General features: G+C 39.6%; 1 protein-coding gene across 10 annotated transcripts in view; it reads left to right on the top strand.

Annotated features, from left to right (window-relative positions):
- Nucleotides 1-16,509, top strand: part of ppip5k1a (diphosphoinositol pentakisphosphate kinase 1a) — a 162,220-nt gene that overhangs the window by 129,597 nt on the left and 16,114 nt on the right. For 3 of the 10 annotated variants that reach the window (XM_043680432.1, XM_043680429.1, XM_043680430.1), the window contains 2 exons: nucleotides 1,977-2,039; nucleotides 8,297-8,476. The exons of 4 other annotated variants lie outside the window; for them this stretch is intronic. In XM_043680432.1, the coding sequence (XP_043536367.1) occupies nucleotides 1,977-2,039; nucleotides 8,297-8,476 (243 nt within the window). The remainder of the gene's footprint in view (nucleotides 1-1,976; nucleotides 2,040-8,296; nucleotides 8,477-16,509) is intronic. 3 more of the 10 variants (XM_043680437.1, XM_043680433.1, XM_043680434.1) reach the window with 1 other exon arrangement.

Raw genomic sequence — 16,509 nt, 5'->3', positions numbered from 1 at the left:
CACAGTCTGCCACTACTGACCACCATCCAGCAATTCATGCTGGAATCTTGAGTGTTGTGACTATCTACCTATGTGGTGTGTTTGTCAAGCTGGGCACCCATGTCGAGATTTGTTGGGCAAAGACAGGGTCGACTGAACTGTGATCTCCCCTTTGGTTGGAGAGACGAGAGGCAAATGTCACTTGGATAAAGGGGAACCATGAGACTGTATCTTAGTGAAAGTCCACAGAAGAGGGCAACTGGTTTCAGTCAAACAATAAAAATCATGGGGCATTTTCTCTCTAAGATTTTTATGATAGCCAACGTCCAATCACCAGAGAAAAGCAATTAGTGCTTGCCATATTCCAAGAGTCTTGTATGTTTTGCTTAATTACATCATTCTGCTCATTTTATCCACAATTCTACTCTTGGCAACTTAATATTCACCAATGATCATTCGAGTCACAGGGATGGGGCAAAGGTATGCAGTGATTGGTTATGCTCTCTTTCTCCAGGAAATGAGAGATGTTAGGATTAAATATTAGTTGTTTTAGAAAATGCCTCAAGGAATCATAAATTATGTATGTTATGAATTACTTACGTTGGGAGATTTCCTGTGAGAACGTGAGGGGGAATGCTGATGTGCTGACTCAGTGCCAGGTATGGTTAACCCAAACTGTGTTCCTGTAACTCACCTGATCTTTAGAGACAATAACTGAGTATAATGTTGTTATACAGAGACCTCGCCAGCATTGTAATGACAAGCAGGAATGGGGAGACCGGCAAGTTCCACTACTTGCCACCCAATGAAGTGACAGATTTCTGCACATACGGCTCAAATGCATGCAATGAAAGTAAAATCATGACTCACCAGCAAGAGAGAACCACAGAGTCATACAGCATGGTCCAACCAGTTCATGTACTTATCCAAATGTCTTTTAAATGTTGCAATTATATCCACATCCACGACTTTCTCAGGAAGTTCATTCCACACTCGAACTACCCTCTGTGTAAAAAAAACTTGCCCCCAAGTCTTTTTTAAATTTCTCTCCTCTCGCCTTAAAAACGTGTCCCCTAGATTTGAAATCTCCCATCTTAGGGAAAGACAACTACCATTGACAATCCATACCCCTCGTGATTTTATGAACTTCTATAAAGTCGCCTCTCAACCTCTTGCGCTCCAGTGGAAAATGTCCCAACCTATCCAGCCTTGCTTTATAACTCACCTTCCATACGCGACAACATCCTGGTAAATCTCTTCTGAACCCGCTGCAGCTTAATAGTGTTCTTCATATTTAATGGCAAACAAATATGACAGTCCATAACAATAAATTGGTGTGTTAGGAGGGCTATTTTAATTTCATTTTGCTTCTCAAAAAAGGAAAGACAAACTTTGTGCTGGCACCATTAATATTGGTGCTGGAGCATTCCTAGAGATAATTCAGTTCTGCTGACACCCAGCTACGCTATGGCATGTGGTGACCACCAAAAATTGAGATGTGGCATGAGTGGAAAAGATGTAGTAGATCTAAATATTGTTTATTTACCAATACCAAAGACCCGTAAAGGACACCTGACTCTTCAAATATGGCAAGTGGGAGTTAGCCAGTTTAGGATCTCCATTTCACTCTTTTGAGTCTCTGGTCTTGTTTGCAATTGAACTCTTGGACTTAAAGACTTTCAGTTGTCAGGCCAGCATTGCCTAAAATAAAATTACATTGGAATGGTTGGTTGGATACATCTGGAGAAAGATACATTGCCAACCTAATACATGCCAAACATTGCTCCTGATAGTCCAGCTCAGGGCAGTGCAATCCATAAAAAGCGTTCCACTCTTCTCCCAACCTAAAGGAGAAAGTGTTGAAGGAAGAGGCCCCAATGAGAGAGGATTGGGTTGCATTTTTCTTCTAAGGAGTCATCACCCGCTCATGTAATGTGGGGAGTTCTGTGTTAAAACTGCAGTGTTAGTTTTAACTTCAGTCCTTTTTGTTTCCTCAGAAATGTTATCTATGCCAGCCGTTAAAAGATTTTCTGTCTCGTTTGCAAAGCATCCGACTAATGGTATGTTTGCTTCTTTTCAATTATCCTTTACAATCTTAACTTTTTGACTTTTTTTTGCATGTTTCTTAAATGCACTTGTGCTTTTTAAATCTTTTGAATGTCCACTTCAATTTTTCTTTTCTCAATATTTGCTTTACTCCTTTTTATTTTTCATTACTTCAGCCTTGCCACACCAAAATCTTTGCCATGATTCCACTTTAATATGCAAAGAAATCACACATTATAACCTTTTTTTAAGTTGATGACTTTTCCTTTGATGTAACCTCCATCAGTTTAGAACAACAATCGCACTTGTCAATCATTCCATTTCATCAGCTCTGAAGCTCTGACTGGCAGCCATTTATAGCTTCTGATTTCACTTCACTGTCCAGTTAATCATCAACGAACTTGACTGTCTTTTGCAGGTTTCAAGATGCATGGCCAGGTTTTCTGTCAAATGAGTGGTAGAGCTCACCCATAAGGGTCAGCTCCTGCTTGGAGAGGCATTTCTGATCACAACCATTTGGTACACAGGGTAGATATATTCAAGCACAAAATAAGTACCAACCATCTGTGGTTAACTGAACAAGTCGAAAATAGGATCACATTTAAAGGAAAGCATATAATTCAACAAAGGTGGCTGGCAGATCAGAGATTGTACAGAATATTTTTTTAAAAATCAAAGCATTACTGAAAGAAGAAGAAAGAAGGAACCAAGGACAAGTGGAAGCTAACTAGAAATAGGTGCCACATTAGAGGCTATTGCAGGAAAAAGCTCAAGGTGTAAAGGATAACGTAGCAAGTTGCCTAGCCAACAAACAACAGAGAATAAGAATAAGTAGGTCATTTTCTTGGCAAAATGTAAATGAATGGTGCGCCAAAGGGATCAGTGCTGGGTTCTCCTTCTTGGACAATTTAAATGAAGAGACCAATGGGTATGGTTTAGATCAGAGTGGTGCTCTGGTTTCCAACATCTGCAGTCCTCACTTTTGCCCAATGGGTATGGTTGCTAAACTTACTGATGACACAAAAAATAGGTAGTAAAGTAAGATGTCAAAATGAAATAAGGAGGCTACAAGCAGACATAGGTAAACTAAGCGAATGGGGAAAGATCTGGTAAATAGGGTATAATGTTCAAGGTTTGCGTAAAGATTTGTAGCTCTGGTGCCAGTTGCCATGGTTGTGGGTATGTTTGCTGAGCTGGGAAGTTGAGTTGCAGATATTTTGTCCCCTGTCTAGGTGACATCTTCAGTGTTTTGGAGCCGCCTGTGAAGCGCTGTGGTACTGTCTCTTCTGGAATTTATTTGGTTCCATTCCTGCTTCATCACATAAACTGGCAGAAGAACTTCAACAAAAACTGAAACATCCTATTAGTCAATCCAAACACGCCATATAGACGTCATAGCAATTCCTAGGCAACATCAAGACAAGGACGAAGCAATGGTCTCATTCATTGTAACGGAACTATTTACTTCAATTGACAAAAATCTAGCCAGAGAGACAATAGCCAACCTCCTGGGCAAGCAGAACAGCCAACACAATGGGGAACCTATCAACAAGGGCACGCGCTCAAGCTATTAGACCTGTACTTGACAACACACTTCACATTCAACAACCAAATATATGAATAGATCAATGGGACACTTATGGGATCAACCTTCTCTGGGCTCATAGCAGAAACAGTGACGCAAAGACTGAACAAACAACCCTCCCACAAATCTGATCCAAATTCTGGATCAGATGTGTGAATGACACTTTTGTAATTACTGAGAGAACAGAAATTGAGAACACCATGCTCAAGGTATCAGATTTATGAGAGAGGAGGAAACCAACAATCAATTCCCTTTCCTGGATGTGAATGCTCCACCAGAGTGTACAGAAAAGCCACGCACGCTGACTAGATCCTGAATTATAACAGCAACAACCCAAACGTATACAAGAGAAGCTGCATTAGAACCCTGTTCAAAAGAGCTACAACACACTGCAGCACTCCCAACCTGCGAAGAGAAGAAGAAGAACACCTCCTGCAGAGTCTTCAAGAATGGATATCCCTTCAACTTCATTCACAGATGCCTAATAGACAAACAACGTGACATGGACATGCCATGACACAACACACTAATCACTCTACCTAATATAAAAACGTCTCGGAACTGACAGCCAGACTTCTCCAACTATTCAGATCCATGACAGCCAATAAACCGACAGCCGCGCTCAGACAACAACTCACCAGGACAAAAGACCCTATACCCATCATGTGCAAGACAAACGTAATTTAGAAGATTCCATGCAAGAAGATTCCATGCACAAAACACTATTTTAGCCAAACCGGCAGACAACTAGCAATCCGCATCCACGAACACCAACTAGCCACTAAACATCACGACCACCTGTCCCTAGTAGCTATACACAGATGACAAGGAGCACAAATTTGACTGGAAAAACACAATGATCATAGGACAAGCTAAATGTAGGACAGCCAGAGAATTTCTAGAAGCATGGCATTCATCCGTAAGCTCCATCGACAAGGACTTAGACCTAGACCCAATATACCAGCTACTATAACGAACGACCAGAACTGAACTGGAACTGGAAGCAGCAGGAACTGAAGCAAATAAGTTCCAGAAGAGAGAGTACCAAAGCGCTTCACAGGAGGCTCCAAAGCACCGAAGGTGTCACCTATACAGGGGGCAAAACATCTGCAAATCAACTTCCCAGCTCGGCAAACATTCCCACAACCATGATATAACGTGGGAAATGGTGAAATTGTCCACTTTGACAAGAAATTTTTTTAAAAGCACATTATCTTATGCAGCAAGTTCTTGCATATTAATCCCAAGGATTGATATTCTGCAATAGCAAGTAGTTAGAAAACCTGTGTGGCACTGTGGCTCAGTGGTTAGCACTGCTGCATCACAGCGGCAGGGACCTGGGTTCAATTCCCGCCTTGGGCAACCAGTGACCTGCGTCCTCCCACAGTCCAGAGTTGTGCAGGTTAGGCAGATTGGCCATAGTAAATTGTCCATAGTCAAGCAGTATGTATAAGCTTAGTGAATTAGTCTGGGGAATTGAGTGGTTACGGGTGGGGGGTGGCGGGGACCGTGGTGGGATGCTCTTCAAAGGGTTGGTGTGGACTCAATGGGTCAAATGGCCTGCCTCCATAGAGATTCTATTATTCTAATAGAATGTATTGCAAGAGAAACTGAATACAAAAATAGGGAGGTTATGCTTCATTTATACAAGGCATTGGTGAAACCACATCTGAAGTACTGTGTCTGTCAAGTATTAGTTGCTTCATTTAAGGAAGGATGAAAATGTGTTAAAAGCATCTAAGAAGGTCTTACAGACAGATATCTATAATGGGTGGGTTTTCTCATGAGTACAATTTGGTCAGACTAAGCTTGTATCAGTTGAAGTTTAGCATAATGAGGGGCGATTTGATTGAAACATAAGATCCTGACTAGCTGGGGAAAGAATGCTTTGTCTTGTGGGAGAACCTTGAACCAGGAATCACAGTTTTAAAATAAAGGGTTATCGACTTACACAGCGATTAGGAAAGATTTTCTCAGAGGTTCATGAATCTTTGAAACACCTCCTCAAAAGGTGGTGGAAACAGGGTATTTGAATACTTTTATGTCCTAGTTAGATTCTTGGTAAGTAAGAAGGTAAAAGGTTATCGCAGATGGTTGTGGATGTGGAGTAATCAAATTAGTCATGATCTTATTGAATGGCAGAACAAGCTCAAGGGTCCAAATGACTGGCACCATTGGTGACATGCTGTTAGGAAGTTGGGGGAGGGCAGTAATCAGTCAAATCTCAGACCTCACGTGGACAGGCAGGCTCTCACTATACGTCACTTGGAGGAGTGAGGGGTGTTGGAGCCTAGCTGACCGTGCCCCAGTATAATGGTGTCTTTATGAAAGGGTAGACAACAAAAGAAATGCAATAGATCTTCAAACACGTTTTTCTTCATCAGACAGGAGATGAAATCAAATTAACAATCTACCAACAGTAGAAGTGAAAATATGGCAATCCATTTGAATGCTGTCAGCAGTCATTTTGCCATCAAATTAATTGAGGAAAAAATAGTCAGAATAATTATTATATAATTGTATATCACTTCCCAGAAGTGGTGTTTAGCTTAATACATAACACCAGCAAGTCAACAAGAATGCATATTAACTGCTCTCATTCAATCGTATAATGTCTCTCCAGTCTGTGGAGTACATGTCTTTGCTAATTCTCATGTGAATGATGGACCAAGGAAAAGTAAAACTTGGAAGAGTGAATTGTCTACTTACCTTTTGTTTAAACAAATTGTCTCACTCACACTTCTTGTTGGTATTACTATCTGGAAATTTGTTTAAAACTCTCTTCAACTCAGGGGCCCCAGTATTCTAGATAACTGCATAATTTGAACATAGATTTTTTCACCACAAGTTATCACTTTCCCTCCCACCTAAATCTCTCGTTGTCTTCATGTCAGACCGTACTAGGGTGTGCTTGCATAGATTGTAACTTTTCATGTTCTCACCCCACAGCATTTGTCTTTGTTCATTTGAGTCACAGAAGAAATTTGACAGACAAAAGTGAGCATCCTGTTTATGTGAGAGCTAAGATTGCCTTCCAAAAAGAAAATATTTGCATTCCCAGTGTGCAGCAATCTCAAAATCCAGTCATATACTTGCTTTTCTGGATGAGAGAGCAATATACATGCAACATATGAACGTTTGTTGGGGATTATAAGAATTAAGACATCATAAATTTTGACATGAAAATGATTTCATCATATATTAGGCACGTTATCCCCATCCCATTTGTCTACAATCAGGAGCATATTCCTTCAACCAATTCATCGTAGTCCTCTATCTTTGGATTTTTAAAGAGTTGAAAGAAGTTGATAGATAGTTCATGAGTCTTTCTTCCATACCCTAAGCGAGTTTTTATTTCAATATCATGTTGAGGCCATCATCTATAGCTATTTCCTTGTTTAGTTTCAATCAGCTCGCTTTCTCTGGAAGAGTCGCCTGTGTTGAGATTACCTGCTGTAGATTGCTTGATGTCTCACTAATAAAGGGTTTGTGTATATAATTAACCCCTAAAGAGGAAACTAGCCCTAAGGATTAAATCTAATGACACTGGTAGAGTGATTAATGTATTTATTGGAAGTGTATTCCATTTAGTAAGTAAGTAAAATATTCTCAAGTTACAGGGTTGAGATGCATTCTGAATCGGCCAGATGTGCCATGTCAGCGCACCTAATCTTTGTCCCGAAGTCATTGCACAGTGCTCCAGATCTCACTGTCGTCCAGTTCAGGTCTGACTTGATGTTTGCAGGGTTAAGAATGGCATGACAAATAAGATCTCTTTATGTTCTTGATGGAAAGGTGGTCTGTATTTTCAGAAGTGTAATTGTGGCATCCAACGAAGTGTATTAGTTTGAGCCCTGGCTCAATTGTTAGAACATTCACCTGAGTCAGAAGACTGTGGGTTTGAATTTCACTCCAGGCACTTGAGCAAAACAATCTGGGCTGACACTCCAGCGTAGTATTGAAGGATTACTGCACCTTCTTCAGTCCAGTGTTTCTGATGAAGCATTGCACCAAGGCTCTGTTGTCAGATTCAAAAGCCCCCTGGACATTAATCTGAAGAAAGTACGTATTGTTTCTTCGTGTTAGTCAATATTTATCCCACAATCAGCCTCATGAAAGCCAGTCTGACACTCTAGTGGAGCGCAATGGGAGATCTGCACTGCTGTGGGCGCCATCTTTCTGATGAGCTGTCTGGTCAAATGAATGTTGGAGGACTCTAAAGCACTGGTAAAAGAAAAAAGAAAGTTCTGCTGGTACCTAGTCAGTATTCCTCAACTAACCAGAATGTAATTGTATAGATTTTGATTGCAAAGTATGACTACCATGCTTGCTAATATAGGACATGAATCAAAAGCACTTCACTGTGATGCACTTTGAGACATTTTCAGTGACATAATCAGACAGTAAGTAAATGCAAATATCTTTTTGCTATCTGAATTTTATTTTAAGACATATATATGTTCCTTTTTCTCCTCATATAGTTCATTCTTTGCTGTTTGAAATTCTTAGAAATGTTTCATTCTTTGCTGTTTGAGATTCCTACAAATGTTTCATTCTTTGCTGTTTGAGATTCTTACGAATGCTTCTTCCTTTGAAATAATAATTGTGGTAATGATAGTAATTGTGTCCTTTTTTTTTTGTTGCTGTTTGTATTTTGTTTTTTTTACCATTGGTGCTGTTCCCTAGACTTACTGGACAATCATCGTGTGGCGCAGTTGCTGAGGCGATTTTCAGCTGATAACAGTTTCGCACAGAACCTGGCCCTTGATGGTGCCTTGGCCCGGCATCTACATCAGTGCTCGTATCACATTCGCCTCTTCAAGAAGTGGTTGATCTCTGGGCAGGATGATATCGACTGCCTCTACGGTATCACCTGCACCTTAACTGCTGCATGGTTAGCTTTGGATGAATCTTGTTTCAGGCCATTGCAGCTATGATGCAGCTTGCAGATTTGGACCAAGTGAGCTTTGCAATAAAAGATGGGCGATTGGGGAAGGGGTTACAAAGAGCTAAGGGGGCATTTATTTTCCCCCGTGTCTTTAACTGCCTGCAGACGGGTGGTGCTCTTGAGATTTGTGTTTTTGGATTATGGATAGAAGAAACCCTCACTACTAACACAGGTTAAAAGTCAGACTGCACCACTAACAGAAATTCTTTTGTATTTCATTACCGTACAATCACAAATCAATGATTGCCAAAGCTTAAGAATGCTAATTGTCAACAGGAAATGATGGAAATGCAAAAATAATGACAAGCTATGATTTCAGTAATCGAACCTCTATGGAAGTCAAGTTAATATCCTTGGCTCAGACCTTCAAACAAGAAACAATCCCAATAGAGGGTCTGCACCACAGATAGAAACTTGTCCCTGTTTCAGCTACCCACAGAGCTGTTATGTATTTCCAGCATCTTCATTTTTATTTCAGTCTTCTGGCACTTGCAACTTTCTCTAATTATTAACATTTTTAAAAAGCATTTTTATTCTGTGTAATTGAAAGTCTGATTTATAACTGGCGGAAACAACATGCTGTAGTCTTTTGGAGATGTTTGGCCACCTCCGACACTTTATGTCGGCAACTTTGGAGCGTTTAGTGGCAGGCTCTTGCAGTTGAGTTTGGCACTCAAGGAAGGAACTTTTTGTTTTACTTCGATTGTCTGCCTGGCCTTTTCTCCCCAGAAGGCTTTGAGCTGTTGGAAATTACACTAACTGTTGGCAAGGATTTGTTAGCAAGCAATGTGGACAATTTTTCCCTCCTGTCCCCGTCAGCTATCGAACTAAAATATATTTCTCTTTTATCCAGAAATGAATGGAATAAAAACTGATGATAAACGATCAAAATGGATCGTTTTGATAGTTGCACAGTCCTGCACGTTTTAAGTCGAAATCAATAGTAGAATGCAAAGTAACCAGAGAAACATTCTACGCTAAATCCATTTCAGGGATGAGTTATTAAGTAGAAAGTTTGCAGAGTTTAATTCAAAGCAAATCACTTTTTCTTTCTGGATTGACTGTGAAATAGCCTGGTAAGTCATAGAGTCATAAGCATGAAATTATAACCATATAGATGGGAGCATAAGATCCATGTAAAAATAAATTTCTGAATGCAAGTTCTATATGAGGATCTGAGGGTTTTTTTAAATAGGCTTCCCGATGGCTCAAAATATAGTTGCAATATGAATTACCCTGGCAGACTAAGAAAGCTGCCTGATCAGTCTCCAGTGTTTTATCTTTTTTACAAGTTCGCCAATTTTAGTCAGATCTGCTGCTCTCCATTGGTCTGTGATGGAAAGTGGGTGGTGAAGGTCAGGAATTTCAGTCATAGTGATGGTTATAATTATCTGGAAAGGCAGAACTAGCTGGAATTCTTGTCTTTTTGTTTAAACAAAGTCATTGCGAGTGTCCTTCTAGAGGTAGTTAAAATAGAAAAGGATGCGAGGTGGGAATCCAGAACTAGAGGACATAGGTTTAGGGTTAGAGGAGAAAGATATAAAAGAGACCTATGGGGCAACGTTTTCACACAGAGGGTGGAATGTGTATGGAATGAGCTGCCAGACGATGTAGTGGAGGCTGGTACAATTGCAACATTTAAGAGGCATAACATTTAAGAGGCATTTGGATGGGTAAATGAATAGGAAGGGTTTAGAGGGATATGGGCCAGGTGCTGGCAGGTGGAATTAAATTGGGTTGGGATACCTGGTCGGCATGGACGGGTTGGACTGAAGGGTCAGTTTCCATGCTGTACATCTCTGACTCTAAGATACCTCCACTGTGGAGAAGACCAAAAGTAAGGGCCATAAACATAAAATAGTCACTAATGCATCCAAGGGAATTCAGGAGAAATTTTTGTTCCATGCTGGCTGAGTGTGGAACTTGTTACCACATAGCGAAATTGAGATAAATGGGTTAGATGTATTTAAGGAATGATTAGATAAGCATTTGAAGATTAGAAGGATGTTTTAATAGAAACCGGTAGAGTCATAAAGTGCGGAAACAGACCCTTCAGTCCAACCATAATCCCAGATTAAACTAGTCCCACTGGCCTACACTTGGCCCGTATTCCTCTAAATGTTTCTTATTCATGTACTTGCCTAAATGTCTTTTAAATGTTGTACCTGTACCAGCAACCATCACTTCCTCTGGAAGTTCATTCCACACATGAACCGCTCTCTGCATTTCCCTCACAACTTTTTAGATTACATTACATTACAGTGTGGAACAGGCCCTTCGGCCCAACAAGTCCACACCGACCCACCGAAGCGCAACCCACCCATACATTTACCCCGGACCGAACACGACAGGCAATCTAGCATGGCCAATTCACCTGACCTGCACATTTTTGGACTGTGGGAGGAAACCGGAGCACCCGGAGGAAACCCACGCAGACACGGGGAGAACGTGCAAACTCCACACAGTCAGTCTCCTGAGGCAGGAATTGAACTGTTCCAATATAGTAACAACCCAAAAGCACATCCTTGACAAAGATAGTCAGTAAAATGAATTGTCTCACATGCAATTATAACAGCAGGAAGAGAATCAGGTGTTGCAAAGAGAGTGAAAGATGTAGCAGCTTTTATGAACCCCAACAGCTGCTGAACACTAAACAGAAAATCCTGGTTCTGTGGGAGATTGACTCCCAACCATTCGGGCTGCTTCTATTGTTCCAACTTATTTTTTTTTTTAAAAACCCAAGGCTTCACAAGCTGTTTACTTTATTGGCTTGCAGCAAGCCACTCAATACCTCTCTCAAACTCTTTATTTTAAAAAAAGAGGACAAAATACACCTCTTAAAGCTGAACTGAAAATCTTCTTCAGTGTTTTCCCCCAAAACGTTTAAAGACTAGCTTGCCAGACTTGCAAGCAATTTATTTCTTAGTTCATATGAATAGCAATGTGCAACTAAACTTCATTTTCCTCATAATGCCCAATACAAGATGCAGCTTTGTTGTTTCACTGAAAATGGACAGAGCCATCATCCGGAGAAGGAAAATAAACCTAGAAAATCACAAGTTCAAGGAGAACCAATATATAATGGCCAGAAATGTTAGCACAACAAGGTCCAAATAGAGCAAAATAATCTAATTGAGAAGTTTCTGTCCCCTGCATTTGTTTGAAATTGTTGTCAGGCACTGATAGTGTAGCCAAGGTTCAGGAAAAGTCTGCGAGTAAATAAGCATGGCTGCTTCTTATATCATAAGATTCAAAATGGAGTGGAGCATAGTATAAACAACAATTATATTTTAGTGGCATTTACTTTTTCTCTGGTAAAATTATCTGTTGTTCTAGAAAGCTTTCTGATGACAAGATCTACTGTCTCTCCAGCCCTACAGCATCTTGCCTGTAAATGAATCCTACATTTGACATAATTTCATTTAGAAGCTTGAATTATTCAATTATATTGGTTAGTAAAACTAGTGAAGCCCCTCTTGCCTCAATTATTATATTTTGTATGCTACCACAAAATATGGCCTGTCCTGAATGCTTTCTTTAGAAACTGGGATAAATGAGAAGTGACTATGACACAGTGAAGAACCAAAACCTTGAAGGTGTCTCTCCCTGTCTACCTGTTCATCCCAATTTTATTTCTATTTGAATTCAAGCATTTTTTCATTGATTATTTTGGAAGTGTATCATTAGATATATCTGGTATATTTTTCTTACAGAAGTAAATGCTGCCTCCAGCTCCCCCAGTGCCTCTGATGGACATGAGCCATGGATGCTGCTATTTTGGCTGTAAGACAGTATGAACCATTGTTTATTCATTAAAGCTAGCTCTGCACCAAAGCACCAAGCAGTTTATTTGTCACGACGTTAACAGTCTCGTTCAAAGATCCAATAGGATGGCTGTTGTGAGACGGCTGAGGTGCGCTGTTTGAGTCAGCTGGATACAAACAAGAAAGGGAGTGCAAACCTGTTTGAATAACTGCTCGTGAATCTCACCAAGTATAATTAGGTAGTTCACTTCTAAAGTGAATTTCGTTCCTGCCCTCCTCCTCTTTTACATTCACTGAATCTCCTCCAGATGGAGAAGGTGAGGAAATATTTTGTCATTCATAGTTTATTTCTCACTTGATAGAATGGGCAAATGGTTTTCAAATGTTGCCACTAGAATGGAGCAGGCAGATAAATGCTGTACATAGCTAAATGTATGGTCGAAGATAACTTTACTAGCAAGGATTGGGGTCAGCTAGCTCAGTTGGCTGCATGGCTGGTTTGTGATGCAGAGTGATGCCAGCAGTGCACATTCAATTTCTGCACTGTGCAAGACTCTCCTTCTCCACCCCTCCCCTTGCCTGAGGTGTGGTGACCCCTAAGTTAAACCACTATCACCAGTCATTTCTGTCTAATGAGCGAGCAACCCTACGGTCCTTGGGGAGTATGGTGACTTAGTTTACTAACAAGGGTGCCCAATGGCAGAAAAATTCTATTCATATCTTAACTCTGAATAGCTGCATAATTCTAGTTTAACTTTACACCAAATCCATTCCCAGGTTCTATCGATGGGAATATATTTTCTCATTTCTCCTTCCTGTTGCCTCATCCACAGGTGGAAGATAAATGTGAAATGACCCCCTTAATACACACTTACAGTGAGGTGATGTAATGCATACTGTAAAGGAGTACTTTGTAAATGCAAACAGTTAAATGTTCACTAATCTAACTAAGAAGTCAATTGGTGCTGTTGACAGTCTTTTCATATCATTACTTGAAACAAATTGAAATATCAGAAAAATAAGTGTAAGTGCAGTCCTTACTGATTATAAATTCTAAGTCAGTCTGAACTAGTATCACCTGTGAACTGGGCCATTTGCAGTTCAAATTATTTTATTAATCTGCTTGCTTACTGATTTGTTTTGTTGCACTATCAAAGACACTGTGAACGTCAATTTAGAATAGTTCTAGTAACCTTTAGCAATTTTTTTCTCACAGAATAATTCCATAATATAACTAATAAGAGCTCACTCCTGGCCAAATAAGCTATGTTGCATGTGGAATGAGTGCTAGTAATTGTGTACTATGTATTTGTGGTTTATGATAAACATAAATAATTGTTTTCTGTCGGGTTTGTTGCTGTTGCACACTCAAGACATCTCCTTTACAGCAACTTCGGAGTGCTTGCATGATATTGCAATGCTGCTACGGCAGAAGCATTTGCATCTGAAGTGAGCTAAGCCCGGCTTATTGGATTGTGGACTGTAAATGCTTGAACTGATTTGCACCATCATTGACGCAGTCATTATTTGGTTGACTTTTATGTTGGTATATTATACTTGACATCTGTACATGGAACCTTGATCAGACCTCATTTTTGTATTTAAGGTGCAACAGAATCCCAGAATGAGCATTCACCCCCTTTCCATCCCATGTTCAGAGTTGGTAGTTATTTGTTACTGAGCTTGCAAAGTGTATTATGAGTATGAGTCTTGTACAGCGCAATAATTGTGCGTGCGTGTATATTAAATGACATCTTATAAAATGTAACATTTTATTCGTATGTGCTCAAGCACAATAGATTTTGTCTGATTCTTTGAATTAAAGTTGATAGCAAGCATTGTTTAGACACTACAAGCAATTTTGTTTTTGTTCTTCTGTGGCATGTAATTTATCTCAGCCAGAACAATTGTAGGACACTATATTCAACACCCCGATACAGGGAACTGAAAGATCGATTATCACTGTCCATCTCTACCACTGGAAATTGGCCATTTGAGCATTGGGCAACAGGAGTTGCTTTATATCCCTTCAGAGCTAAATATCCTGCAGTTGCTCCCTTTTAGGCTGAGGTGTAATGAATTCACCATTTAGATGAGATACTGAAGGCTGCTACTAATGAAACCCTAACTGAGGAGCAAGTGTCCCCAGAGTCAATTGTGAAGAAACCCAACTTAAAGCATCTTACTTACCAAATTAGGCTGAAAAAACTGGCACTTTGTACTCTACAGAAGTTTTGGTTTGGAGATGATTTTATAAAGATTTACAAGATGAAGGGTTTAGATACTTCTGTTTGTATAGAGAATTTGTTTAAACCAAATCACCAGATGTTATCACCTCCAGTTATGTAATGGCAAAGTTCTGAGGGAGGGATGCTAGCTTGAACAATGCTCACAGATTTCTTGACTTCCTTTAAGTGAGAGCTGAACATGTTTCTGATTCGGACAGATTGTCCTGAACAAGAGGTAGGTGCCATATTACAGAAGGATTGAAGTGGTGTACTAGATTAATTTCATTGGCCTAATGGGATTGAAGATCAATTTCTACCTTTTTTTTTTTGACGGTAATTGGCTGGAGGTTTTACCTTTTTACTTTGTTTCATCCAGGGAATGATGTGGTTTCTTAGTTGGTGGGGCATTTCAGAGTCATGGTGCACAAGACATTGCAATTTTATGGGAAAGTATAAATCTGTAGGTCTTTCTGTGCCCATAACTTTTATTATGGGAGTCTTTTACTGTTTATTCATTCAACCATAAATGACACTTTAATGGCATTTGGTGGTATTGAAACTATTATTGAAAGGGTTTTGAGTGATTTAAATTTTGGCATAACATTTAGAAGCAAACATTGGCTAATGAAGGTTTTTATGAGAAAGTAGGTGTAAAATGTATTTACTATAGGTTTGCAACAGATTTAGTAGACTTCTGTTAATATGTTGAAGAGTATAGAGTCCCAATTTGTGAGCCTCTGCCACATAGATTCGCTTTCTGTAGCTGTTCGTGATTACGTCTTGGCCGGGATTTAAGAACCTGTTATACAATAGACATTGATCTTTTGTCACAGGTAAGTCATTTTCGTGAGTGTCTGCACCATTTGAGAGGTTTGTGACCCCTCTTATAATCTTTTCCTTTTCCTGTCCATAGCATCTACTGCTAGAGACTCGCTTCCCTTCCACCGCCTTCTTTCGCATTGTCACATTATTGCTTACCAACAAGTAGGAAATGCGTCTTCCCTTAGCAAAGATATTTGAGTTATTTATTCAGTAATGTAATTTGTTTTAGTGCATTTTTAGTTCTGACCTCAAAATCAAACATAACATTTTTAATCAGATGGCTGTCTGCTTCATTGAATGGATGATAAAGATCCCAAGGTATAACTTGCAGAAGAGCCTTCGCCAGCATTCCTCCCACAATCAACAGTGCCAAATAAAAACAAATTATTTGGTAATTTATCACATTGTTGTTTGTGGCTCTCGGTAAGGATGTTAAGTGTATTATTCTGCATAATATTTCCTTCAGAAGTGTTTAATTGTTTGCGTGTAAAGATACTTTAGTTAATTTCACTATGACGTGCAATCCTGCTCAAACTTTAAGGAAGTCTGAATAAATTGCTCCTACCTTATAGAATGTAAGTCTCTCCAAAGCATATCACCAGCATATCTTCTGTTACCACTATCTTGTATCCTTGAATGTTATATTATGATCCCTAGTGACATATACCTAAAATGTCCAGAGATTACCCTTGTTTCCATTCTGGACTCTTGAACACTTTGTAATTTTTTTGCTTCATGATTATTGACCATGGCCTTCAGCTATCCATATGAGGTTGTGAAATTCCTTCTGTATACCCCTCTGTCTCTCTACCTCACTTTTCTTTCTCCTTTACAACGTCCTTTAAACTGTATTTATTTGACCATTCTTTTGGTCATCTGCCCCTTTGAGTCCTTACATGATTGCGTCAAACTTTGATTACAATCCTGTAAAGTGCCTTGTGACAGTTTACTTTGTTAAGGGCATTGCGTAAAATGGATGGCTAATTCTCAGCAGTACTGAAGTACTAACAACAATAACATATTCTCCAATGCACTTCCAATTTCTCTTGAGTTAGAATCAGGTATGTGAACAAATAGTCCAAAGCAACAAATTTTGTTTAACAAAGACAAGAGGTGAAATGCTCCCTTGCATTGCCG

This window comes from Chiloscyllium plagiosum, chromosome 40 (assembly GCF_004010195.1).
Source record: "Chiloscyllium plagiosum isolate BGI_BamShark_2017 chromosome 40, ASM401019v2, whole genome shotgun sequence".
NCBI classification, from domain to species: domain Eukaryota; kingdom Metazoa; phylum Chordata; class Chondrichthyes; order Orectolobiformes; family Hemiscylliidae; genus Chiloscyllium; species Chiloscyllium plagiosum.
Note: the sequence above shows the minus strand (reverse complement) of the source record. Positions and strands in the feature narration are given on the sequence as shown.